Here is a 27,779-nt window from a genome sequence, read left to right on the forward strand (position 1 = left end):
CCAACAATAGAGCATATCAATCAGTGTGCTTGATATTATAGGTATCGGTGCATGTAGGCGCGGCCGTCGGGGAATTCGTTCACATTTACTTATACATTGTAGCTCCCATATGTACGGTTCTCGAGTCTGGAGTGCTGAATGCTATCACATAACAACAAGTGAAAAACTAGTGTGGAAAAAAAATAGACGTTTTCATCAATTATTGATAAGATGGAATTTTGTGTCGGGTGATGTAACCCAAATTAGGTTTTGCCCGTCACCAACGTTTAAACACTACATACTCAGTGTTATCTCCCAAGTGAAAGTTGAAAAAAAAATCAATCGGGTGGGACTTGAACCCACGACATCCTGCTTTCTTGTACAGATGTCTTGATGTTGATGACGTTTTCATCAGATGACGTCAGCCGGCCCCCCCCCCCCCCCCCCCACCACCTATTCAGATTTTACATACAAATGGTATATAGAATCGACATAAATGGCTTACAGGCCCCATTTAAGGGAAAATACAACATTTGCAAACATCAAAAAATGAAACTATCACATTATTTTGAAATACCTTGCTGGACTGCTGGACTATTAGTGAATGACAGTCTAAAACATCCTGTAAAATCATGGCACCTGGTATACTGTCATTTTCAAGAAAAGTGGTATTTTCATATCAATTTCCAACGCTGGTCGGCTGACCAGCGTTGGAAAAAACTGGTGTTTTTTTTTAAATACTGGCCCTAATTGACCATATTGAGTTAGTCCGCATTGTGTCCAATTGATTACACACCTATGAACGGGTACAAGCCAGCTAGGCTGGTTCCTTGAACTAACAATTCCCAAATGTCTATAAATTGCTCTGTTTCATCTTAAATGGAGTCAGGGAACCAGACGACGGGAAAATGGTTGTTTTTCTTGGTTTTATAATATCTACGAGCCCAAAACGTCAAGAAAGTCAGTGTAACAATATTCGCTATAATTACCAACCCTCCAAATCCATTTATTTCTGAAAAATACAGCAAAAGCAAATGATGTATATTCTCTTTAAGATCCTATAAATAAATCATACTTTGTCTCTATTTCGTTTTTGGTGCAGATATTTTGTGCAGCTGGCCAATGGTCTGGAGTACATTCACAGCCAGGGCATCATACACAAAGACATCAAACCCAGCAACCTGCTACTGACAACCTCCGGAACCCTCAAGATCTCCGATCTTGGAGTGGCAGAGGTAAACGTGGGAATGAGGTTGTACCTTCACTATCCCCTCCCCCCTTCCCCCACCCCACTCACGCACCCACGGCCCCCCACCCTAGCACCCAAATGTCCCCATCCTAAGTGCCATTTAGTCTTTAGATCCTGATGTACTTTAAGTTATGTAGATTCTTTTCCACGATCTATCTACTGACTGGATAGTTGGTAGATATCTGGTTCTGGTTCTGGTTGAGTCGGTAAAATTCACTTAAAAATATCGCACCAACTTTAGACCTGTCCTTCCTTGCAGCCTCATATGTATGAGGATAACTGCCAGAAACTCTGGCGAACCCCTTCTCTTAGCGATAACATTACTGGGTTCTTTTACATGTACGTGCATTACACAACACACGGGACCTACGGCTTTACGTCCATTCGAAGCAATAACGGTTTAGTGCCTTGCTTAAGGGCACAAGGGTCCAGGCCGGGCTCGAACCCACGCCATGTTGCCTCTGAAACACCAGAGCATGAGTCCAGTGCTCTTAACCGCTAGGCCATCTCACTCCATTTTAGGCTGAAGTCACTATACATGAGCTTGTAGGGTGCCATTTTGGGGGGCCAAAACAAATGTGTGCTTCATGTCTTAATCGTAATCATCATGTTGAATGCATTCTTTCCAGACTTTTCTTGACCGTGCTGCGTTATGCGGCGCAAAATGCAGCGTTGTCGGCAGTAGCATATCCAGCTTTTGGATGTCAGGGGGCACCGCACATCCGCGCCAAAATGTAGACATGTTTTTTCTCTGGGCACTTGGCCTCCCATAAAATCAAATAGTGTGGGGGGGGGGGGGACCCACCTTCCAAATGGGGGCGCTCTTCAAAACTGACCAATATTATGCATACTGCAAATTATATCCCCATTTTTAAGGCGCATTGTCATGTTTTTTTTAGCGGGTTTTCCGTTTTGGGATTGATGTCGGAACTCTCTAATATTAAAATAATTGCTGAACAAAAAATGTTGTTAAAAATAGCCGGCGGGGGGGGGGGGGGGGGGGGCAGAGTGCCCCCTCTGTCCCCCTCTGGATACGCCACTGGGTGCCGGTGTAGCGTAAATTTAGGACTCTATGAAATCTGGACTCATTAGTATTGCCCAAGTGAATATAATGAGGAGAGTGACTGGTCACATTTGATGGTTCAACCAACAGAATGGTAAAGGGAACAGATTTCACAGGAGTCCAAATTTCATGTGACTCTGGGGAAAAAAAGTGTTTGAAACCAGTCGGTGTTTCATCAACCGTTTAAAACCACCCACGTGATAGGCTCTCGACCAGTACATGTAAAAATGGGTAAATTGTCTTAAACCAAGTAAAAAAATAACCCAGTTGATCATCCAGGTTTTTTTTTTTCAAAGAGGGGAGGATGAGGGCCTTTTTTTTGTATTTTTTTATATTATTTTTTCCAAGATGGCTGCCAAGTTAAATTAAAAATGGCTGCCAACTTTGGTTCAAATGACCGCAAGCTTGCAATTAGCTTTCCTAATTATAGTAATGTAAGTATAGACAAAATAAATATTGTACAAGAAAAAGTTAGCTTTTTGAGGTGAGAGAAAAAATATGAAATAAAAAAATGATGCATCTTCAAAAAAGGATGCGGCGGGGACGATCAACTGTTTTTTGGGGTTTTTTTTAATCGGCCTTAGGTATTTAGGAATGTATTTTAATATAAAAACATGGCTATATTTTATTGAATTTTTGCCTTCTTTCCTGTTTCCCTCCAGCTACTTGACCTCTATACCAAAGATGATACGTGTCGGACGAGCCAAGGTTCGCCGGCGTTCCAACCACCAGAGATTGCCAACGGACTTGAATGTTTCTCAGGATTCAAGGTGGATGTCTGGTCATCTGGTATCACACTGTGAGTATTGCCTTAATTCTTTTCCCTCAATAAAAATCTAAATTCTAAGAAAATAGCTTATTTAAAAATACATTCTCCTATTGTATATTTGCTATTTCAAATTTCATTGCAAAAAAGAGTCTCCGTTGTCTAGTTGTTCACTTTTGAATGAGACGTCGAACAAAAAAATACACGGACGTTTGGTTACTAAATTATGTTTTTACAAAATTCAAGTTAGTTGCGGCCCTGCAGTAACTCGGCTCTATCTCCAGGGTGGGTTCATTTATGCACAAAACAAAAGCCTTTTTTTCACAGGGTTGCAGATTTCCCAAAATTGTTAACCACTTTGCGCCGGGATTATTTTTTCCGAAAATGTCGATTTTGCAAAAAGGCGACATTTACCAGCCAACTTCTGATATACAGCAGATGCCACAATTACTGATTTGTGGGAGTCATTTCAACAGCATTTGTACGATATTTCTTGCCGAAACCTCATATGTTTCAATACTCTGAGGTGTGCACCGGGGCGTAAGTTGTTGAACAATAGGCCGTGCACAACGGCCAATTCAGGATCAACACACATACAGAAATTGTATCCTTGTGGAGACATTTCTTTGTTCTTGTGTACTAAAGTTTTCAAGTTTGAAAGTACAGCTTCTAAATGGTCTTATTTTAACCAGAATGAATTTCCTTGGCTGAAATTCGAAATTAATATCCCTTTTCTAAAACTCTACCACTTGTGACGGATCAACATACCTTGGAAATTCCTAATTTTTGAGTAAAATCCATATATCTATTTCGTGAAAACCTTGTGGAGACGTATTCATCTGTAGAAATTGCCCTGTGGAGACGTATACAATCTTTTGTTCCCATTGTGTGCATGTCTCTAGAGGGCACGGTGTATCAGATCACACGGACAAGATCCGCACACAGACTTCACAAACTTTGTGTGTGTCTAGAAAAGACACAAGGGTTTACATGTTTAGACATCACCCGGAGGCGAGTCGAGGCAATATTGACGTTTTAACCCGGCATTCGTGCCTGTGTATAAAAACAGCCAGTGCGTGTTATTGCGTCCTCCGACGCGAATTGGTTGACGAAAATATTTTTTAACCAAAAGTTGTACGTACATTTTGAATATTTGTCAGGAGAAGAGCACAGGGCTCACATCTTTAATACTAGGACCCACTTTTTGTAGACCTACAAAGCGGAAAATATATACGTTCTTTTCGTCCACAGATTCAACATCACCACTGGAACATTCCCCTTCGAAGGCGACAACATCTACCGATTGTTTGAGAACATTGGCAAGGGTCACTTCACCATGCCGGACAACATCTCGCCACTCCTTGCCGACCTTCTGACTGGTATGATTCAGTGTCCAGCTCTATTATAGTCTTGTTCCCCGACCTGACTCTGACTAGTCTGACATATCGATAAGGTCAGGTACTAGGCAATATCACATGACCAGCAATAGGCAAGATTCCTCCTGATTCCAAAAAAATGGCAAAGTTTGCCAAACATGCATTTGTTGACACTCGGAGATGGTCAAGATAGCTTGGGTGTTTCCGGGTGTACATTTTGTAAAATGGTTGTATTTACCAACCAAATGCCCGTCATTCTTGTTTTCAGCCCTGAAAATTGAAATTGCATTTGCCCAAGGCCTATCGTCCAGTATCTGTATTTAATATCTATGCTTCGAGTTTGCACTCGGACAAGAGCAGGGCTTTGCTGGTCATTTTCAATTGCCTAATGTGACAGCTACCTGATATGCGATCATAACAAGAGCCGTCAAGGGATCGTATGTTCAGGGAACCAGACTGTATATTTGCTTTCAAAGTAGCGTCCTGGGTCACCACAATTTCCTGGATGATGGATTACGTCCTTCGCACCTAAAGCGGAGAATTTTACCGTTGAGTACTTGTATTTATTGCAGCTCAACACGGGCGATGTTTTTTGTCAGCGATTGCAAACTTACAAATGAGAGACGTGGAGTTTCTAAAGATTTCTACATGGAAAAAAAATAAATACCAAAATCACCGAAGAGAACTGCCATGCCATAGTGGCTGGCTGCCCTCTTTGCTGGTGTGCGATTCTATTTCTGTACCAGTGCCCAACTGTTCCCTAATTTACCAAATTGCAATCAATTTGCCATTGTATATTTTTGAAGTCGAGCAGAGCTAGTCCCCTCTCACGAAAACAAAACACATGCAGACTTAGCTGGCTACTGTACAGTGAAGGGGCGGCAAGGGTAGTTAGCACCAAAAAGAAGTTTCAATTGGAAAAGTAATGAGCGTCCCGGGTCACCACAATTTCCTGGATGATGGATCACACCCTTCGCACCTGATCACCTGATCCAACCATTTGCTCTGAATAAGTACAAAAAGTACATTTGGGTGGCTTGTGCGTAAAGCACTCGCCTCTCACCAAGGTGACCACGGTTCGCATCCTGGCCGCGGATCACATGTGAGTAGAGTTGTGCGTTGGTTCTCTCCTGTGCCACGTGGGTTTTTCTCCGGGCCCTCCGGTTTTCCTCCCTCCGGAAAAATCAAACACTTTCGATCTCAGGCTGTGCTCCGTGGTCATATATGGGTTGATGTGGCCAGTAGCCATAGGCGCCTTTACGTGCCAGCGGCCCGACCACGTTGTAGCCGCGTCCTTCGCAATTCAGCATCCCAGCTGCGAGTAAGGATGATTAGCCTCCCAAATTATTATTATTATTATTTTATTATTGGAAATTAAATTTGTTATGATAAATTAACAGCCCCTTTCTTTCCCCCTTTTACAGGAATGTTGAAGACAAATCCTGATGAAAGGCTTGATACTCAAGGAGTCAGAAACCACAAGTGAGTATGGATGTAGCCCTCTGTGGAAGACGTGCCCCAAGTGTTGTTAAACTTTGGTTTTGTCCCCAGCTTCAGTTGCATCTTCGCCTTGAAGCCCAAGCTGGAGACAAAATCGTGCTTTCTAAAAATCCTTCTTGACATTGATAGTAACTGCTGCCCAGATTTAACCTATGCCGTGGTCAAGTGTTTATTATTATATCGTGATTTGGATATTATGCGATTAGTCTAGAACGGCCACGTGTCCAGTAAAAAAATATATGATGGTTTACTTCATATACACTACGTTGCCTATAAATTACCTAATATACACTACTTTGTATGTAAATTACCCCATATACATGTACACTACTTTGCATATAAATTACCTCATATACACTGCATTGCATGTAAATAACCTCTGCGTTGCGCTTGTGTGTAGGACCGGCCCATGCGCGCTTCGCGACTGAGAACTGCACACGCTCAGTCTCATGTCTAGGAGGAAAGCTTGCAATTTTCAAAAAGTTACACCTTGGGGCACATAGCAGCCTCGGCTTCGTCTCGGGTGCTATACACCCCTTGGGTGTTAAAAAATACCAGAGTTGTAGTTGAGTACTTTCCGAGTACTTAGTTTATTAAACCAAATATTGAGCTGTTTCTTGTGAACAACACAAGAGAAACATTGACAGTAGACAGCAAAATGAAGTCAGTGTTAGAGAAAAAAAATAATAATTTGAGACTTTGGTTATATAAAACCCCTTTTTAATTCACCTTTTCGGTTGCTATACACCCCTTGGGTGTTAAAAAATACCAGAGTTGTAGTCGAGTACTTTACGAGTACTTAGTTTATTAAACCAAATATTGAGCTGTTTCTTGTGAACAACACAAGAGAAACATTGACAGTAGACAGCAAAATGAAGTCAGTGTTAGAGAAAAAAATAATAATTTGAGACTTTGGTTATATAAACCCCTTTTTAATTCACCTTTTCGGTTGCTATACACCCTTGGGTGTTAAAAAATACCAGAGTTGTAGTCGAGTACTTTACGAGTACTTAGTTTATTAAACCAAATATTGAGCTGTTTTCTTGTGAACAACGCAAGAGAAACATTGACAGTAGACAGCAAAATGAAGTCAGTGTTAGAGGAAAAAAATAATAATTTGAGACTTTGGTTATATAAAACCCTTTTTAATTCACCTTTTCGGTTGCTATACACCCCTTGGGTGTTAAAAAATACCAGAGTTGTAGTCGAGTACTTTCCGAGTACTTAGTTTATTAAACCAAATATTGAGCTGTTTCTTGTGAACAACACAAGAGAAACATTGACAGTAGACAGCAAAATGAAGTCAGTGTTAGAGAAAAAAAATAATAATTTGAGACTTTGGTTATATAAAACCCCTTTTTAATTCACCTTTTGGGACAGAAGTACCCTAAAAGTACTTGAAAATTACTCGCCGAGTACTTTCCGAATACTTTTGTCTTAAAAGGTTAGTTTGTACAAGATTCTGATTGTCTAAAGTGTTTAATTTCTTTGGTGGGGATTTACTGTCCAGTGTCTGCATTATGCAGCTTTCTCTATACTAAACCATCATAATCTCTGGTAGCTAAGCTGGTACTCGGAAGGTACTCGACTACAACTCTGAAAAATACCCTATCCCACATCACAGCAGTCAACAGTTATTAACTGTGTGATGGTACATGGGTTTACACCCTCACGGGAACATGATGTTTGTGGCTGATAAGACTGAGTGTAATTTGTATTATTTTGTTGTTATATTTAAACCAGGCTAATTCAGTGTAGGACAGAAATCTTCAGTTTTTCTTATATTCCCCCTCCCCCCCCCCCCCCCCCCCAACCAGGTGGGTGCGGAAAACCTACCCCAGGGTAGGGGAAGCCGTGACCCTTCCTGCTCTCCCCGACAGCAATGACCCTGTGCGTCGGATGACCTGCATGCCCTACCTGGTCGAGATGTTTGACCCGACGATATCGGAGGACGGGTATAGCCAAGAGGAGGATGATTATTACCAAGACGACTACGAACGATACATTGAAGACCGGGCAGCACGGGTAAGATACATGTTCAAGAATGTTGTACCAGCTGAAATAAAACGGATAAGTTTGAATGGGTACTCAAAAAGAAATGTCACAGCCCTAGCATGGTGGGGCATAAAAGGTGGAAGATTTGATAGTAAACACAATTTTTCGGGGAAATCAGAGGATCTGGCCATTACAGGTTCCATGGTTAGCTTTCTGGCCATAGCAGCGAACTGACTTTTTTGATGATGCCTCCTATGGAAAACGTTGAAGTTTTGGGGGCATTTTGTAAAAATTTTAAAAATTTTCTTTTCTCACTGGATACTGAATGTAATGAGTTGAACCCTTCAGGGAATTCAATTCTGGCCTCTAGGCACCTCGTGTGAACTTTTGAGGAAATTTGGTGAAGTTGGATTTTTGGGTAAAAAACTGACTTTTTCTGATGATGCCGGCTATGGAAAACGTTGAAGTTTTGGGGGCATTTTGTAAAAAATCAAAAAATTGTCTTTTCTCACTGGATACTGAATATAATGAGTTGAACTCTTCAGGGAATTCAATTCTGGCCTCTAGGCACCTCGTGTGAACTTTCGAGGAAATTTGGTGAAGTTGGATTTTTGGGACAAAAACTGACTTTTTCGATGATGCCGGCTATGGAAAACGTTGAAGTTTTGGGGGCATTTTATAAAAAATCTCAAATTTTTCTTTTCTCACGGGAAACTGAATGTAAAGAGTTTAACTCTTCAGGGAATTCAATTCTGGCCTCTAGGCACCTCGTGTGAACTTTCGAGGAAATTTGGTGAAGTTGGATTTTGGGTCAAAAACCGACTTTTTCGATGATGCCGGCTATGGAAAACGTTGAAGTTTTCCTGGCATTTGAAAAAAAATCAAAAATTTGTCTTTTCTCACTGGATACTGAATGTAATGAGTTGAACTCTTCAGGGAATTCAATTCTGGCCTCTAGGCACCTCGTGTCAACTTTTGAGGAAATTGGTGAAGTTGGATTTTTGGGACAAAAACTGACTTTTTCGATGATGCCGGCTATGGAAAATGTTGAAGTTTTGGGGGCATTTTGTAAAAAATCAAAAAAAAAAATCTTTCTCACTGGATACTGAATGTGATGAGTTGAACTCTTCAGGAATTCAATTCTGGCCTCTAGGCACCTCGTGTGTACTTTTGAGGAAATTTTGTGAAGTTGGATTTTTGGGTCAAAAACCGACTTTTTCGATGATGCCGGCTATGGAAAACGTTGAAGTTTGGGGGCATTTTGTAAAAAATCAAAAAAAATTCTTTTGTCACTGGATACTGAATGTGATGAGTTGAACTCTACAGGAAATTCAATTCTGGCCTCTAGGCACCTCGTGTGAACTTTTGAGGAAATTTGGTGAAGTTGGATTTTTGGGTCAAAAACTGACTTTTTCGATGATGCTGGCTATGGAAAACGTTGAAGTTTTGGGGGCATTTTGTAAAAAATCTCAAATTTTCTTTTCTCACTGGAAACTGAATGTAAAGAGTTGAACTTTTCAGGGAATCAAATTCTGGCCTCTAGGCACCTCGTGTGAACTTTTGAGGAAATTTGGTGAAGTTGGATTTTTGGGTCAAAAACTGACTTTTTCGATGATGCCGGCTATGGAAAACGTTGAAGTTTTGGGGGCATGTTGTAAAAAAATCAAAATTTGTTCTTTTCTCACTGGATACTGAATGTGATGAGTTGAACTATTCAGGGAATTCAATTCTGGCCTCTAGGCACCTCATGTGAACTTTTGAGGAAATTTGGTGAAGTTGGATTTTTGGGTCAAAAACTGACTTTTTCGATGATGCCGGCTATGGAAAACGTTGAAGTTTTGGCGGCATTTTGTAAAAAATCAAAAAAAATTCTTTTCTCACTGGATACTGAATGTGATGAGTTGAACTCTTCAGGGGAATTCAATTCTGGCCTCTAGGCACCTCGTGTGAACTTTTGAGGAAATTTGGTGAAGTTGGATTTTTGGGACAAAAACCGACTTTTTCGATGATGCCGGCTATGGAAAACGTTGAAGTTTTGGGGGCATTTTGTAAAAAATCAAAAAAAATTCTTTTCTCACTGGATACTGAATGTGATGAGTTGAACTCTTCAGGGGAATTCAATTCTGGCCTCTAGGCACCTCGTGTGAACTTTTGAGGAAATTTGGTGAAGTTGGATTTTTGGGACAAAAAACCGACTTTTTCGATGATGCCGGCTATGGAAAACGTTGAAGTTTTGGCGGCATTTTGTAAAAAATCTCAAATTTTTCTTTTCTCACTGGAAACTGAATGTAAAGAGTTGAACTTTTCAGGGAATCAAATTCTGGCCTCTAGGCACCTCGTGTGAACTTTTGAGGAAATTTGGTGAAGTTGGATTTTTGGGACAAAAACGACTTTTTCGATGATGCGGCTATGGAAAACGTTGAAGTTTTGGCGGCATTTTGTAAAAAATCAAAAAAAATTCTTTTCTCACTGGATACTGAATGTGATGAGTTGAACTCTTCAGGGGAATTCAATTCTGGCCTCTAGGCACCTCGTGTGAACTTTTGAGGAAATTTGGTGAAGTTGGATTTTTGGGACAAAAACCGACTTTTTCGATGATGCCGGCTATGGAAAACGTTGAAGTTTTGGGGGCATTTTGTAAAAAATCAAAAATTTGTCTTTTCTCACTTGATACTGAATGTAATGAGTTGAATTCTTCAGGGCATTCAATTCTGGCCTCTAGGCACCTCGAGTGAACTTTTGAGGAAATGTGGTGAAGGTGGATTTTTGGTCAAAAACTGACTTTTTTGATGATGCCGGCTATGGAAAACGTTGGAAGTTTTCCTGGCATTTGTAAAAAATCAAAAATTGTCTTTTCTTACTTGATACTGAATGTAATGAGTTGAACTCTTCAGGGAATTCAATTCTGGCCTTTAGGCACCTCGTGTTAACTTTTGAGGAAATTTGGTGAAGTTGGATTATTGGGTCAAAAACTGACTTTTTCGATGATGCTGGCTATGGAAAACGTTGAAGTTTTGGGGGCATTTTGTAAAAAATCAAAAAATTTCTTTTCTCACTGGATACTGAATGTAATGAGTTGAACTCTTCAGGGAATTCAATTCTGGCCTCTAGGCACCCCGTGTCAACTTTTGATGAAATTTGGTTAAAGTTGGATTTTTGGGACAAAAACTGACTTTTTTGATGATGGCGGCTATGGAAAACGTTGAAGTTTTGGGGGGCATTTTGTAAAAAATCAAAAAAAATCTTTTCTCACTGGATACTGAATGTGATGAGTTGAACTCTTCAGGAAATTCAATTCTGGCTTCTAGGCACATCGTGTGAACTTTTGAGGAAATTTGGTGAAGTTGGATTTTTGGGTCAAAAACTGACTTTTTCGATGATGCCGGCTATGGAAAACGTTGAAGTTTTGGGGGCATTTTCTAATAAATCTCAAATTTTTCTTTTCTCACTGGATACTGAATGTAATGAGTTGAACTCTTCAGGGAATTCAATTCTGGCCTCTAGGCACCTCGTGTCAACTTTTGAGGAAATTTGGTGAAGTTGGATTTTTGGGACAAAAACTGACTTTTTCGATGATGCCGGCTATGGAAAACGTTGAAGTTTTGGGGGCATTTTGTAAAAAATCAAAAAAAAAATCTTTTCTCACTGGATACTGAATGTGATGAGTTGAACTCTTCAGGAAATTCAATTCTGGCCTCTAGGCACCTCGAGTGAACTTTTGAGGAAAATTGGTGAAGTTGGATTTTTGGGTCGAAAACTGACTTTTTTCGATGATGCCGGCTATGGAAAACGTTGAAGTTTTGGGGGCATTTTGTAAAAAATCTCAAATCTTTCTTTTCTCACTGGATACTGAATGTGATGAGTTGAACTCTTCAGGGAATCAATTCTGGCCTCTAGGCACCTGGTGTGAACTTTTGAGGAAATTTGGTGAAGTTGGATTTTTGGGTCAAAAACTGACTTTTTCGATGATGCCAGCTGTGGAAAACGTTGAAGTTTGGGGGCATTTTGTAAAAAATCACAAATTTTCTTTTCTCACTGGATACTGAATGTAATGAGTTGAACTCTTCAGGGAATTCAATTCTGGCCTCTAGGCACCTCGTGTGAACTTTTGAGGAAATGTGGTGAAGTTGGATTTTTGGGTCAAAAACTGACTTTTTCGATGATGCCGGCTATGGAAAACGTTGAAGTTTTGGCGGCATTTTGTAAAAAATCAAAAAAATTCTTTTCTCACTGGATACTGAATGTGATGAGTTGAACTCTTCAGGGGAATTCAATTCTGGCCTCTAGGCACCTCGTGTGAACTTTTGAGGAAATTTGGTGAAGTTGGATTTTTGGGACAAAAACCGACTTTTTCGATGATGCCGGCTATGGAAAACGTTGAAGTTTTGGGGGCATTTTGTAAAAAATCAAAAATTTGTCTTTTCTCACTTGATACTGAATGTAATGAGTTGAATTCTTCAGGGCATTCAATTCTGGCCTCTAGGCACCTCGAGTGAACTTTTGAGGAAATGTGGTGAAGGTGGATTTTTGGGTCAAAAACTGACTTTTTTGATGATGCCGGCTATGGAAAACGTTGGAAGTTTTCCTGGCATTTGTAAAAAATCAAAAATTGTCTTTTCTTACTTGATACTGAATGTAATGAGTTGAACTCTTCAGGGAATTCAATTCTGGCCTTTAGGCACCTCGTGTTAACTTTTGAGGAAATTTGGTGAAGTTGGATTATTGGGTCAAAAACTGACTTTTTCGATGATGCTGGCTATGGAAAACGTTGAAGTTTTGGGGGCATTTTGTAAAAAATCAAAAAATTCTTTTCTCACTGGATACTGAATGTAATGAGTTGAACTCTTCAGGGAATTCAATTCTGGCCTCTAGGCACCCCGTGTCAACTTTTGATGAAATTTGGTTAAAGTTGGATTTTTGGGACAAAAACTGACTTTTTTGATGATGGCGGCTATGGAAAACGTTGAAGTTTTGGGGGCATTTTGTAAAAAATCAAAAAAAAATCTTTTCTCACTGGATACTGAATGTGATGAGTTGAACTCTTCAGGAAATTCAATTCTGGCTTCTAGGCACATCGTGTGAACTTTTGAGGAAATTTGGTGAAGTTGGATTTTTGGGTCAAAAACTGACTTTTTCGATGATGCCGGCTATGGAAAACGTTGAAGTTTTGGGGGCATTTTCTAATAAATCTCAAATTTTTCTTTTCTCACTGGATACTGAATGTAATGAGTTGAACTCTTCAGGGAATTCAATTCTGGCCTCTAGGCACCTCGTGTCAACTTTTGAGGAAATTTGGTGAAGTTGGATTTTTGGGACAAAAACTGACTTTTTCGATGATGCCGGCTATGGAAAACGTTGAAGTTTTGGGGGCATTTTGTAAAAAATCAAAAAAAAATCTTTTCTCACTGGATACTGAATGTGATGAGTTGAACTCTTCAGGAAATTCAATTCTGGCCTCTAGGCACCTCGAGTGAACTTTTGAGGAAAATTGGTGAAGTTGGATTTTTGGGTCGAAAACTGACTTTTTCGATGATGCCGGCTATGGAAAACGTTGAAGTTTTGGGGGCATTTTGTAAAAAATCTCAAATCTTTCTTTTCTCACTGGATACTGAATGTGATGAGTTGAACTCTTCAGGGAATCAATTCTGGCCTCTAGGCACCTGGTGTGAACTTTTGAGGAAATTTGGTGAAGTTGGATTTTTGGGTCAAAAACTGACTTTTTCGATGATGCCAGCTGTGGAAAACGTTGAAGTTTTGGGGGCATTTTGTAAAAAATCACAAATTTTTCTTTTCTCACTGGATACTGAATGTAATGAGTTGAACTCTTCAGGGAATTCAATTCTGGCCTCTAGGCACCTCGTTTGAACTTTTGAGGAAATGTGGTGAAGTTGGATTTTTGGGTCAAAAACTGACTTTTTCGATGATGCCGGCTATGGAAAACGTTGAAGTTTTGGGGGCATGTTGTAAAAAATCAAAAAAAAATTCTTTTCTCACTGAAAACTGAATGTAATGAGTTGAACTCTTCAGGGCATTCAATTCTGGCCTCTAGGCACCTGTTGTGAACTTTTTGAGGAAATTTGATGATGTTGGATTTTTGGGTCAAAAACTGACTTTTTTGATGATGCCGGCTATGGAAAACGTTGAAGTTTTCCTGGCATTTGAAAAAAATCAAAAATTGTCTTTTCTCACTGGAAACTGAATGTAATGAGTTGAACTCTTCAGGGAATTCAATTCTGGCCTCTAGGCACCTCGTGTCAACTTTTGAGGAAATTTGGTGAAGTTGGATTTTTGGGACAAAAACCGACTTTTTCGATGATGCTGGCTATGGAAAACGTTGAAGTTTTGGGGCATTTTGTAAAAAATCAAAAAATTTGTCTTTTCTCACTGGATACTGAATGTAATGAGTTGAACTTTTCAGGGAATTCCATTCTGGCCTCTAGGCACCTCGTGTCAACTTTTGATGAAATTTGGTTAAAGTTGGATTTTTGGGACAAAAACTGACTTTTTCGATGATGGCGGCTATGGAAAACGTTGAAGTTTTGGGGGCATTTTGTAAAAAATCAAAAAAAATTCTTTTCTCACTGGATACTGAATGTGATGAGTTGAACTCTTCAGGAAATTCAATTCTGGCTTCTAGGCACCTCGTGTGAACTTTTGAGGAAATTTGGTGAAGTTGGATTTTTGGGTCAAAAACTGACTTTTTCGATGATGCCGGCTATGGAAAACGTTGAAGTTTTGGGGGCATTTTCTAATAAATCTCAAATTTTTCTTTTCTCACTGGATACTGAATGTAATGAGTTGAACTCTTCAGGGAATTCAATTCTGGCCTCTAGGCACCTCGTGTCAACTTTTGAGGAAATTTGGTGAAGTTGGATTTTTGGGACAAAAACTGACTTTTTCGATGATGCCGGCTATGGAAAACGTTGAAGTTTTGGGGGCATTTTGTAAAAAATCAAAAAAAAAATCTTTTCTCACTGGATACTGAATGTGATGAGTTGAACTCTTCAGGAAATTCAATTCTGGCCTCTAGGCACCTCGAGTGAACTTTTGAGGAAATTTGGTGAAGTTGGATTTTGGGTCGAAAACTGACTTTTTTCGATGATGCCGGCTATGGAAAACGTTGAAGTTTTGGGGGCATTTTGTAAAAAATCTCAAATCTTTCTTTTCTCACTGGATACTGAATGTGATGAGTTGAACTCTTCAGGGAATTCAATTCTGGCCTCTAGGCACCTGGTGTGAACTTTTGAGGAAATTTGGTGAAGTTGGATTTTTGGGTCAAAAACTGACTTTTTCGATGATGCCAGCTGTGGAAAACGTTGAAGTTTTGGGGGCATTTTGTAAAAAATCACAAATTTTTCTTTTGTCACTGGATACTGAATGTAATGAGTTGAACTCTTCAGGGAATTCAATTCTGGCCTCTAGGCACCTCGTGTGAACTTTGGAGGAAATGTGGTGAAGTTGGATTTTTGGGTCAAAAACTGACTTTTTCGATGATGCCGGCTATGGAAAACGTTGAAGTTTTGGGGGCATGTTGTAAAAAATCAAAAAAAAATTCTTTTCTCACTGAAAACTGAATGTAATGAGTTGAACTCTTCAGGGCATTCAATTCTGGCCTCTAGGCACCTGTTGTGAACTTTTTGAGGAGATTTGGTGAAGTTGGATTTTTGGGACAAAAACCGACTTTTTCAATGATGCTGGCTATGGAAAACGTTGAAGTTTTGGGGGCATTTTGTAAAAAATCTAAAAATTTGTCTTTTCTCACTGGATACTGAATGTAATGAGTTGAACTTTTCAGGGAATTCTATTCTGGCCTCTAGGCACCTCGAGTGAACTTTTGAGGAAATTTGGTGAAGTTGGATTTTTGGGTCAAAAACTGACTTTTTCGATGATGCCGGCTATGGAAAACGTTGAAGTTTTGGGGGCATTTTGTAAAAAAATCAAAAAAATTCTTTTCTCACTGGATACTGAATGTGATGAATTGAACTCTTCAGGGAATCAAATTCTGGCCTCTAGGCACCTCATGTGAACTTTTGAGGAAATTTGGTGAAGTTGGATTTTTGGGTCAAAAACTGACTTTTTCGATGATGCCGGCTATGGAAAACGTTGAAGTTTTGGGGCATTTGAAAAAAATCAAAAATTTGTCTTTTCTCACTGGATACTGAATGTAATGAGTTGAACTCTTCAGGGAATTCAATTCTGGCCTCTAGGCACCTCGTGTCAACTTTTGAGGAAATTTGGTGAAGTTGGATTTTTGGGTCAAAAACTGACTTTTTCGATGATGCTGGGTATGGAAAACGTTGAAGTTTTGGGGGCATTTTGAAAAAAATCAAAAATTTGTCTTTCTCACTGGAAACTGAATGTAATGAGTTGAACTCTTCAGGGAATTCCATTCTGGCCTCTAGGCACCTCGTGTCAACTTTTGAGGAAATTTGGTGAAGTTGGATTTTTGGGACAAAAACCGACTTTTTCGATGATGCCGGCTATGGAAAACGTTGAAGTTTTGGGGGCATTTTGTAAAAAATCAAAAAATTTGTCTTTTCTCACTGGATACTGAATGTAATGAGTTGAACTTTTCAGGGAATTCCATTCTGGCCTCTAGGCACCTCGAGTGAACTTTTGAGGAAATTTGGTGAAGTTGGATTTTTGGGTCAAAAAATGACCTTTTCGATGATGCGGCTATGGAAAACGTTGAAGTTTTGGCGGCATTTTGTAAAAAATCAAAAAAAAATTCTTTTCTCACTGGATACTGAATGTGATGAGTTGAACTCTTCAGGGAATCAAATTCTGGCCTCTAGGCACCTCATGTGAACTTTTGAGGAAATTTGGTGAAGTTGGATTTTTGGGTCAAAAACTGACTTTTTCGATGATGCCGGCTATGGAAAAACGTTGAAGTTTTGGGGGCATTTTGTAAAAAATCAAAAAATTTGTCTTTTCACTGGATACTGAATGTAATGAGTTGAACTTTTCAGGGAATTCCATTCTGGCCTCTAGGCACTCGAGTGAACTTTTGAGGAAATTTGGTGAAGTTGGATTTTTGGGTCAAAAAACTGACTTTTCGATGATGCCGGCTATGGAAAACGTTGAAGTTTTGGGGGCATTTTGTAAAAAATCAAAAAATTCTTTTCACTGGATACTGAATGTGATGAATTGAACTCTTCAGGGAATCAAATTCTGGCCTCTAGGCACCTCATGTGAACTTTTGAGGAAATTTGGTGAAGTTGGGATTTTGGGTCAAAAACTGACTTTTTCGATGATGCCGGCTATGGAAAACGTTGAAGTTTTGGGGACATTTGAAAAAAAAATCAAAAATTTGTCTTTTTCTCACTGGATAATGAATGTAATGAGTTGAACTCTTCAGGGAATTCAATTCTGGCCTCTAGGCACCTCGTGTGAACTTTTGAGGAAATTTGGTGAAGTTGGATTTTTGGGTCGAAAACTGACTTTTTCGATGATGCCGGCTATGGAAAACGTTGAAGTTTTGGGGGCATTTTGTAAAAAATCTCAAATCTTTCTTTTCTCACTGGATACTGAATGTGATGAGTTGAACTCTTCAGGGAATTCAATTCTGGCCTCTAGGCACCTGGTGTGAACTTTTGAGGAAATTTGGTGAAGTTGGATTTTTGGGTCAAAAACTGACTTTTTCGATGATGCCAGCTGTGTGGAAACGTTGAAGTTTTGGGGGCATTTTGTAAAAAATCACAAATTTTCTTTGTCACTGGATACTGAATGTAATGAGTTGAACTCTTCAGGGAATTCAATTCTGGCCTCTAGGCACCTCGTGTGAACTTTGGAGGAAATGTGGTGAAGTTGGATTTTTGGGGTCAAAAACTGACTTTTTCGATGATGCCGGCTATGGAAAACGTTGAAGTTTTGGGGGCATGTTGTAAAAAATCAAAAAAAAATTCTTTTCTCACTGAAAACTGAATGTAATGAGTTGAACTCTTCAGGGCATTCAATTCTGGCCTCTAGGCACCTGTTGTGAACTTTTTGAGGAAATTTGATGATGTTGGATTTTTGGGTCAAAAACTGACTTTTTTGATGATGCCGGCTATGGAAAACATTGAAGTTTTCCTGGCATTTGAAAAAAATCAAAAAATTTGTCTTTTCTCACTGGAAAATGAATGTAATGAGTTGAACTCTTCAGGGAATTCAATTCTGGCCTCTAGGCACCTCGTGTCAACTTTTGAGGAAATTTGGTGAAGTTGGATTTTTGGGACAAAAACCGACTTTTTCAATGATGCTGGCTATGGAAAACGTTGAAGTTTTGGGGGTTTTGTAAAAAATCTAAAAATTTGTCTTTTCTCACTGGATACTGAATGTAATGAGTTGAACTTTTCAGGGAATTCTATTCTGGCCTCTAGGCCACTCGAGTGAACTTTTGAGGAAATTTGTGTGAAGTTGGATTTTGGGTCAAAAACTGACTTTTTCGATGATGCCGGCTATGGAAAACGTTGAAGTTTTGGGGGCATTTTGTAAAAAATCAAAAAAAATTTTTCTCACTGGATACTGAATGTGATGAATTGAACTCTTCAGGGAATCAAATTCTGGCCTCTAGGCCACCTCATGTGAACTTTTGAGGAAATTGGTGAAGTTGGATTTTTGGGTCAAAAACTGACTTTTTCGATGATGCCGGCTATGGAAAACGTTGAATGAAGTTTGGGGGCATTTGAAAAAAATCAAAAATTTGTCTTTTTCACTGGATACTGAATGTAATGAGTTGAACTCTTCAGGGAATTCAATTCTGGCCTCTAGGCACCTCGTGTCAACTTTTGAGGAAATTTGGTGAAGTTGGATTTTTGGGTCAAAAAACTGACTTTTTCGATGATGCTGGGTATGGAAAACGTTGAAGTTTTGGGGGCATTTTGAAAAAAATCAAAAATTTGTCTTTTCTCACTGGAAACTGAATGTAATGAGTTGAACTCTTCAGGGAATTCAATTCTGGCCTCTAGGCACCTCGTGTCAACTTTTGAGGAAATTTGGTGAAGTTGGATTTTTGGGACAAAAACCGACTTTTTCGATGATGCCGGCTATGGAAAACGTTGAAGTTTTGGGGGCATTTTGTAAAAAAATCAAAAAATTGTCCTTTTCTCACTGGATACTGAATGTAATGAGTTGAACTTTTCAGGGAATTCCATTCTGGCCTCTAGGCACCTCGAGTGAACTTTTGAGGAAATTTGGTGAAGTTGGATTTTTGGGTCAAAAAATGACTTTTCGATGATGCCGGCTATGGAAAACGTTGAAGTTTTGGCGGCATTTTGTAAAAAATAAAAAAAAATTCTTTTCTCACTGGATACTGAATGTGATGAGTTGAACTCTTCAGGGAATCAAATTCTGGCCTCTAGGCACCTCATGTGAACTTTTGAGGAAATTTGGTGAAGTTGGATTTTTGGGTTAAAAACTGACTTTTTCGATGATGCCGGCTATGGAAAAGTTGAAGTTTGGGGGCATTTTGTAAAAAATCAAAAAAATTGTCTTTTCTCACTGGATACTGAATGTAATGAGTTGAACTTTTCAGGGAATTCCATTCTGGCCTCTAGGCACCTCGAGTGAACTTTTGAGGAAATTGGTGAAGTTGGATTTTTGGGTCAAAAATGACTTTTTCGATGATGCCGGCTATGGAAAAACGTTGAAGTTTTGGGGGCATTTTGTAAAAAATCAAAAAAAATTCTTTTCTCACTGGATACTGAATGTGATGAATTGAACTCTTCAGGGAATCAAATTCTGGCCTCTAGGCACCTCATGTGAACTTTGAGGAAATTTTGTGAAGTTGGATTTTTGGGTCAAAAACTGACTTTTTCGATGATGCCGGCTATGGAAAACGTTGAAGTTTTGGGGGCATTTGAAAAAAATCAAAAATTTGTTTTTCTCACTGGATACTGAATGTAATGAGTTGAACTCTTCAGGGAATTCAATTCTGGCCTCTAGGCACCTCGTGTGAACTTTTGAGGAAATTGGTGAAGTTGGATTTTTGGGTCAAAAACTGACTTTTTCGATGATGCTGGCTATGGAAAACGTTGAAGTTTTGGGGGCATTTTGTAAAAAATCTCAAATTTTCTTTTCTCACTGGAAACTGAATGTAAAGAGTTGAACTTTTCAGGGAATCAAATTCTGGCCTCTAGGCACCTCGTGAACTTTTGAGGAATTTGGGAAGTTGGATTTTTGGGTCAAAAAACTGACTTTTTCGATGATGCCGGCTATGGAAAACGTTGAAGTTTTGGGGCATGTTGTAAAAAAATCAAAAATGTGTTCTTTTCTCACTGGATACTGAATGTGATGAGTTGAACTCTTCAGGGAATTCAATTCTGGCCTCTAGGCACCTCGTGTGAACTTTTGAGGAAATTTGGTGAAGTTGGATTTTTGGGTCAAAAACTGACTTTTTCGATGATGCCGGCTATGGAAAACGTTGAAGTTTTGGCGGCATTTTGTAAAAAATAAAAAAAAATTCTTTTCTCACTGGATACTGAATGTGATGAGTTGAACTCTTCAGGGGAATTCAATTCTGGCCTCTAGGCACCTCGTGTGAACTTTTGAGGAAATTTGGTGGTGAAGTTGGATTTTTGGGACAAAAACGACTTTTTCGATGATGCGGCTATGGAAAACGTTGAAGTTTTGGGGGCATTTTGTAAAAAATCAAAAATTTGTCTTTTCTCACTTGATACTGAATGTAATGAGTTGAATTCTTCAGGGCATTCAATTCTGGCCTCTAGGCACCTCGAGTGAACTTTTGAGGAAATGTGGTGTGAAGTGGATTTTTGGGTCAAAAACTGACTTTTTTGATGATGCCGGCTATGGAAAACGTTGGAAGTTTTCCTGGCATTTGTAAAAAATCAAAAAATTTTGTTTTCTCACTGGATACTGAATGTAATGAGTTGAACTTTCAGGGAATTCCATTCTGGCCTCTAGGCACCTCGAGTGAACTTTGAGGAAATTTGGTGAAGTTGGATTTTTGGGTCAAAAACTGACTTTTTCGATGATGCCGGCTATGGAAAACGTTGAAGTTTTGGGGGCATTTTGTAAAAAATCAAAAAAAATTCTTTTCTCACTGGATACTGAATGTGATGATTGAACTCTTCAGGGAATCAAATTCTGGCCTCTAGGCACCTCATGTGAACTTTTGAGGAAATTTGGTGAAGTTGGATTTTTGGGTCAAAAACTGACTTTTTCGATGATGCCGGCTATGGAAAACGTTGAAGTTTTGGGGGCATTTGAAAAAAATCAAAAATTTGTCTTTTCTCACTGGATACTGAATGTAATGAGTTGAACTCTTCAGGGAATTCAATTCTGGCCTCTAGGCACCTCGTGTCAACTTTTGAGGAAATTTGGTGAAGTTGGATTTTTGGGTCAAAAACTGACTTTTTCGATGATGCTGGGTATGGAAAACGTTGAAGTTTTGGGGGCATTTTGAAAAAAAATCAAAAATTGTCTTTTCTCACTGGAAACTGAATGTAATGAGTTGAACTCTTCAGGGAATTCAATTCTGCCTCTAGGCACCTCTGTGAACTTTTGAGGAAATTTGGTGAAGTTGGATTTTTGGGACAAAAACGACTTTTCGATGATGCCGGCTATGGAAAACGTTGAAGTTTTGGGGGCATTTTGTAAAAAATCAAAAAATTTGTCTTTTCTCACTGGATACTGAATGTAATGAGTTGAACTTTCAGGGAATTCCATTCTGGCCTCTAGGCACCTCGAGTGAACTTTTGAGGAAATTGGTGAAGTTGGATTTTTGGGTCAAAAAATGACCTTTTCGATGATGCCGGCTATGGAAAACGTTGAAGTTTTGGCGGCATTTTGTAAAAAATCAAAAAAATTCTTTTCTCACTGGATACTGAATGTGATGAATTGAACTCTTCAGGAATCAAATTCTGGCCTCTAGGCACCTCATGTGAACTTTTGAGGAAATTTGGTGAAGTTGGATTTTTGGGTCAAAAACTGACTTTTTCGATGATGCCGGCTATGGAAAACGTTGAAGTTTTGGGGGCATTTTGTAAAAAATCAAAAAATTGTCTTTTCTCACTGGATACTGAATGTAATGAGTTGAACTTTTCAGGGAATTCCATTCTGGCCTCTAGGCACCTCGATGTGAACTTTTGAGGAAATTTGGTGAAGTTGGATTTTTGGGTCAAAAACTGACTTTTTCGATGATGCCGGCTATGGAAAACGTTGAAGTTTTGGGGGCATTTTGTAAAAAATCAAAAAAAATTCTTTTCTCACTGGATACTGAATGTGATGAATTGAACTCTTCAGGGAATCAAATTCTGGCCTCTAGGCACCTCATGTGAACTTTTGAGGAAATTTGGTGAAGTTGGATTTTTGGGTCAAAAACTGACTTTTTCGATGATGCCGGCTATGGAAAACGTTGAAGTTTGGGGGCATTTGAAAAAATCAAAAATTTGTCTTTTCTCACTGGATACTGAATGTAATGAGTTGAACTCTTCAGGGAATTCAATTCTGGCCTCTAGGCACCTCGTGTGAACTTTTGAGGAAATTTGGTGAAGTTGGATTTTTGGGTCAAAAAACTGACTTTTTCGATGATGCTGGCTATGGAAAACGTTGAAGTTTTGGGGGCATTTTGTAAAAAAATCTCAAATTTTTCTTTTCTCACTGGAACTGAATGTAAAGAGTTGAACTTTTCAGGGAATCAAATTCTGGCCTCTAGGCACCTCGTGTGAACTTTTGAGGAAATTTGGTGAAGTTGGATTTTGGGTCAAAAACTGACTTTTTCGATGATGCCGGCTATGGAAAACGTTGAAGTTTTGGGGGCATGTTGTAAAAAATCAAAATGTTTCTTTTCTCACTGGATACTAATGTGAATGTGATGAGTTGAACTCTTCAGGGAATTCAATTCTGGCCTCTAGGCACCTCGTGTGAACTTTTGAGAAATTTGGTGAAGTTGGATTTTTGGGTCAAAAACTGACTTTTTCGATGATGCCGGCTATGGAAAACGTTGAAGTTTTGGCGGCATTTTGTAAAAAATCAAAAAAAATTCTTTTTTCACTGGATACTGAATGTGATGAGTTGAACTCTTCAGGGAATTCAATTCTGGCCTCTAGGCACCTCGTGTGAACTTTTGAGGAAATTTGGTGAAGTTGGATTTTTGGGACAAAAACCGACTTTTTCGATGATGCCGGCTATGGAAAACGTTGAAGTTTTGGGGGCATTTTGTAAAAAATCAAAAATTTGTCTTTTCTCACTTGATACTGAATGTAATGAGTTGAATTCTTCAGGGCATTCAATTCTGGCCTCTAGGCACCTCGAGTGAACTTTTGAGGAAATGTGGTGAAGTTGGATTTTTGGGTTCAAAAACTGACTTTTTCGATGATGCCGGCTATGGAAAACGTTGGAAGTTTTCCTGGCATTTGTAAAAAATCAAAAATTGTCTTTTCTTACTGATACTGAATGTAATGAGTTGAACTCTTCAGGGAATTCAATTTGGCCTTTAGGCACCTCGTGTTAACTTTTGAGGAAATTTGGTGAAGTTGGATTATTGGGTCAAAAACTGACTTTTTCGATGATGCTGGCTATGGAAAACGTTGAAGTTTGGGGGCATTTTGTAAAAAATCAAAAAATTTCTTTTCTCACTGGATACTGAATGTAATGAGTTGAACTCTTCAGGGAATTCAATTCTGGCCTCTAGGCACTCGTGTCAACTTTTGAGGAAATTTGGTGAAGTTGGATTTTTGGGACAAAAACTGACTTTTCGATGATGGCGGCTATGGAAAACGTTGAAGTTTTCCTGGCATTTGAAAAAAATCAAAAATTTGTTTTTCTCACTGGAAACTGAATGTAATGAGTTGAACTCTTCAGGGAATTCAATTCTGGTCTTTAGGCACCTCGTGTCAACTTTTGAGGAAATTTGGTGAAGTTGGATTTTTGGGACAAAAACCGACTTTTCGATGATGCGGCTATGGAAAACGTTGAAGTTTTGGGGGCATTTTGTAAAAAATCAAAAAATTTGTCTTTTCTCACTGGATACTGAATGTAATGAGTTGAACTTTCAGGGAATTCCATTCTGGCCTCTAGGCACCTCGTGTAAACTTTTGATGAAATTTGTTAAAGTTGGATTTTTGGGACAAAAACTGACTTTTTCGATGATGGCGGCTATGGAAAACGTTGAAGTTTTGGGGGCATTTTGAAAAAAATCAAAAAAAAATTCTTTTCTCACTGGATACTGAATGTGATGAGTTGAACTCTTCAGGAATTCAATTCTGGCCTCTAGGCACCTCGATGTGAACTTTGAGGAAAATTGGTGAAGTTGGATTTTTGGGTCGAAAACTGACTTTTTCGATGATGCCGGCTATGGAAAACGTTGAAGTTTTGGGGCATTTTGTAAAAAATCTCAAATCTTTCTTTTCTCACTGGATACTGAATGTGATGAGTTGAACTCTTCAGGGAATCAATTCTGGCCTCTAGGCACCTGGTGTGAACTTTTGAGAAAATTTGGTGAAGTTGGATTTTTGGGTCAAAAACTGACTTTTTCGATGATGCCAGCTGTGGAAAACGTTGAAGTTTTGGGGGCATTTTGTAAAAATCACAAATTTTTCTTTTCTCACTGGATACTGAATGTAATGAGTTGAACTCTTCAGGGAATTCAATTCTGGCCTCTAGGCACCTCGTTTGAACTTTTGAGGAAATGTGTGTGAAGTTGGATTTTTGGGTCAAAAAACTGACTTTTTCGATGATGCCGGCTATGGAAAACGTTGAAGTTTTGGGGGCATGTTGTAAAAAATCAAAAAAAAATCTTTTCTCACTGAAAACTGAATGTAATGAGTTGAACTCTTCAGGGCATTCAATTCTGGCCTCTAGGCACCTGTTGTGAACTTTTTGAGGAAATTTGATGATGTTGATTTTTGGGTCAAAAACTGACTTTTTGATGATGCCGGCTATGGAAAACGTTGAAGTTTTCCTGGCATTTGAAAAAAATCAAAAAATTTGTCTTCTCACTGGAAACTGAATGTAATGAGTTGAACTCTTCAGGGAATTCAATTCTGGCCTCTAGGCACCTCGTGTCAACTTTTGAGGAAATTTGGTGAAGTTGGATTTTTGGGACAAAAACCGACTTTTTCGATGATGCTGGCTATGGAAAACGTTGAAGTTTTTGGGGGCATTTTGTAAAAAAATAAAAAATTTGTCTTTTCTCACTGGATACTGAATGTAATGAGTTGAACTTTTCAGGGAATTCCATTCTGGCCTCTAGGCACCTCGTGTCAACTTTTGATGAAATTGGTTAAAGTTGGATTTTTGGACAAAAACTGACTTTTCGATGATGGCGGCTATGGAAAACGTTGAAGTTTTGGGGGCATTTTGTAAAAAATCAAAAAAAATTCTTTTCTCACTGGATACTGAATGTGATGAGTTGAACTCTTCAGGGAATTCAATTCTGGCTTCTAGGCACCTCGTGTGAACTTTTGAGGAAATTGGTGAAGTTGGATTTTGGGTCAAAAACTGACTTTTTCGATGATGCCGGCTATGGAAAACGTTGAAGTTTTGGGGGCATTTTCAATAAATCTCAAATTTTTTTTTCTCACTGGATACTGAATGTAATGAGTTGAACTCTTCAGGGAATTCAATTCTGGCCTCTAGGCACCTCGTGTCAACTTTTGAGGAAATTTGGTGAAGTTGGATTTTTGGGACAAAAACTGACTTTTTCGATGATGCCGGCTATGGAAAACGTTGAAAGTTTTGGGGGCATTTTGTAAAAAAATCAAAAAAAAATCTTTTCTCACTGGATACTGAATGTGATGAGTTGAACTCTTCAGGAAATCAATTCTGGCCTCTAGGCACCTCGAGTGAACTTTTGAGGAAATTGGTGAAGTTGGATTTTTGGAGAAAACTGACTTTTTTCGATGATGCCGGCTATGGAAAACGTTGAAGTTTTGGGGGCATTTTGTAAAAAATCTCAAATCTTCTTTTCTCACTGGATACTGAATGTGATGAGTTGAACTCTTCAGGGAATTCAATTCTGGCCTCTAGGCACCTGGTGTGAACTTTTGAGGAAATTGGTGAAGTTGGATTTTTGGGTCATAAACTGACTTTTTCGATGATGCCAGCTGTGGAAAACGTTGAAGTTTTGGGGGCATTTTGTAAAAAATCACAAATTTTTCTTTTGTCACTGGATACTGAATGTAATGAGTTGAACTCTTCAGGGAATTCAATTCTGGCCTCTAGGCACCTCGTGTGAACTTTTGAGGAAATGTGGTGAAGTTGGATTTTTGGGTCAAAAACTGACTTTTTCGATGATGCCGGCTATGGAAAACGTTGAAGTTTTGGGGGCATGTTGTAAAAAATCAAAAAAAAAATTATTTTCTCACTGAAAACTGAATGTAATGAGTTGAACTCTTCAGGGCATTCAATTCTGGCCTCTAGGCACCTGTTGTGAACTTTTGAGGAAATTTGATGAGTTGGATTTTGGGGTCAAAAACTGACTTTTTTGATGATGCCGGCTATGGAAAACGTTGAAGTTTTCCTGGCATTTGAAAAAAATCAAAATTTGTCTTTTCTCACTGGAAACACAATGTAATGAGTTGAACTCTTCAGGAATTCAATTCTGGCCTCTAGGCACCTCGTGTCAACTTTTGAGGAAATTTGGTGAAGTTGGATTTTTGGGACAAAAACCGACTTTTTCAATGATGCTGGCTATGGAAAACGTTGAAGTTTTGGGGGCATTTTGTAAAAAATCAAAAAATTTTGTCTTTTCTCACTGGATACTGAATGTAATGAGTTGAACTTTTCAGGGAATTCCATTCTGGCCTCTAGGCACCTCGAGTGAACTTTTGAGGAAATTTGGTGACGTTGGATTTTTGGGTCAAAAACTGACTTTTTCGATGATGCCGGTTATGGAAAACGTTGAAGTTTTGGGGGCATTTTGTAAAAAATCAAAAAAATTCTTTTCTCACTGGATACTGAATGTGATGAATTGAACTCTTCAGGGAATCAAATTCTGGCCTCTAGGCACCTCATGTGAACTTTGAGGAAATTTGGTGAAGTTGGATTTTTGGGTCAAAAACTGACTTTTTCGATGATGCCGGCTATGGAAAACGTTGAAGTTTTGGGGGCATTTTGAAAAAAATCAAAAATTTGTCTTTTCTCACTGGATACTGAATGTAATGAGTTGAACTCTTCAGGGAATTCAATTCTGGCCTCTAGGCACCTCGTGTCAACTTTTGAGGAAATTTGGTGAAGTTGGATTTTTGGGACAAAAACCGACTTTTTCGATGATGCCGGCTATGGAAAACGTTGAAGTTTTGGGGGCATTTTGTAAAAAATCAAAAAAAATTGTCTTTTCTCACTGGATACTGAATGTAATGAGTTGAACTTTTCAGGGAATTCCATTCTGGCCTCTAGGCACCTCGAGTGAACTTTTGAGGAAATTTGGTGAAGTTGGATTTTTGGGTCAAAAAATGACCTTTTCGATGATGCCAGCTATGGAAAACGTTGAAGTTTTGGGGGCATTTTGTAAAAAATCAAAAAAAATTCTTTTCTCACTGGATACTGAATGTGATGAGTTGAACTCTTCAGGGAATCAAATTCTGGCCTCTAGGCACCTCATGTGAACTTTTGAGGAAATTTGGTGAAGTTGGATTTTTGGGTCAAAAACTGACTTTTTCGATGATGCCGGCTATGGAAAACGTTGAAGTTTTGGGGGCATTTTGTAAAAAATCAAAAAATTTGTCTTTTCTCACTGGATACTGAATGTAATGAGTTGAACTTTTCAGGGAATTCCATTCTGGCCTCTAGGCACCTCGAGTGAACTTTTGAGGAAATTTGGTGAAGTTGGATTTTTGGGTCAAAAACTGACTTTTTCGATGATGCCGGCTATGGAAAACGTTGAAGTTTTGGGGGCATTTTGTAAAA

General features: G+C 38.9%; 1 protein-coding gene across 1 annotated transcript in view; it reads left to right on the forward strand.

Annotated features, from left to right (window-relative positions):
• LOC119736650 (serine/threonine-protein kinase STK11-like) overlaps positions 1-27,779 on the forward strand; it is a 60,285-nt gene that overhangs the window by 29,894 nt on the left and 2,612 nt on the right. The window contains exons 4-8 of the mRNA XM_038210666.1: positions 1,082-1,214; positions 2,954-3,090; positions 4,309-4,436; positions 5,858-5,915; positions 7,751-7,958. Coding sequence (XP_038066594.1) covers positions 1,082-1,214; positions 2,954-3,090; positions 4,309-4,436; positions 5,858-5,915; positions 7,751-7,958 — 664 coding nt within the window. The remainder of the gene's footprint in view (positions 1-1,081; positions 1,215-2,953; positions 3,091-4,308; positions 4,437-5,857; positions 5,916-7,750; positions 7,959-27,779) is intronic.

The sequence above is a fragment of the Patiria miniata genome, unplaced genomic scaffold (genome assembly GCF_015706575.1).
Source record: "Patiria miniata isolate m_02_andy unplaced genomic scaffold, ASM1570657v1 HiC_scaffold_3, whole genome shotgun sequence".
Taxonomy (NCBI): Eukaryota; Metazoa; Echinodermata; class Asteroidea; order Valvatida; family Asterinidae; genus Patiria; species Patiria miniata.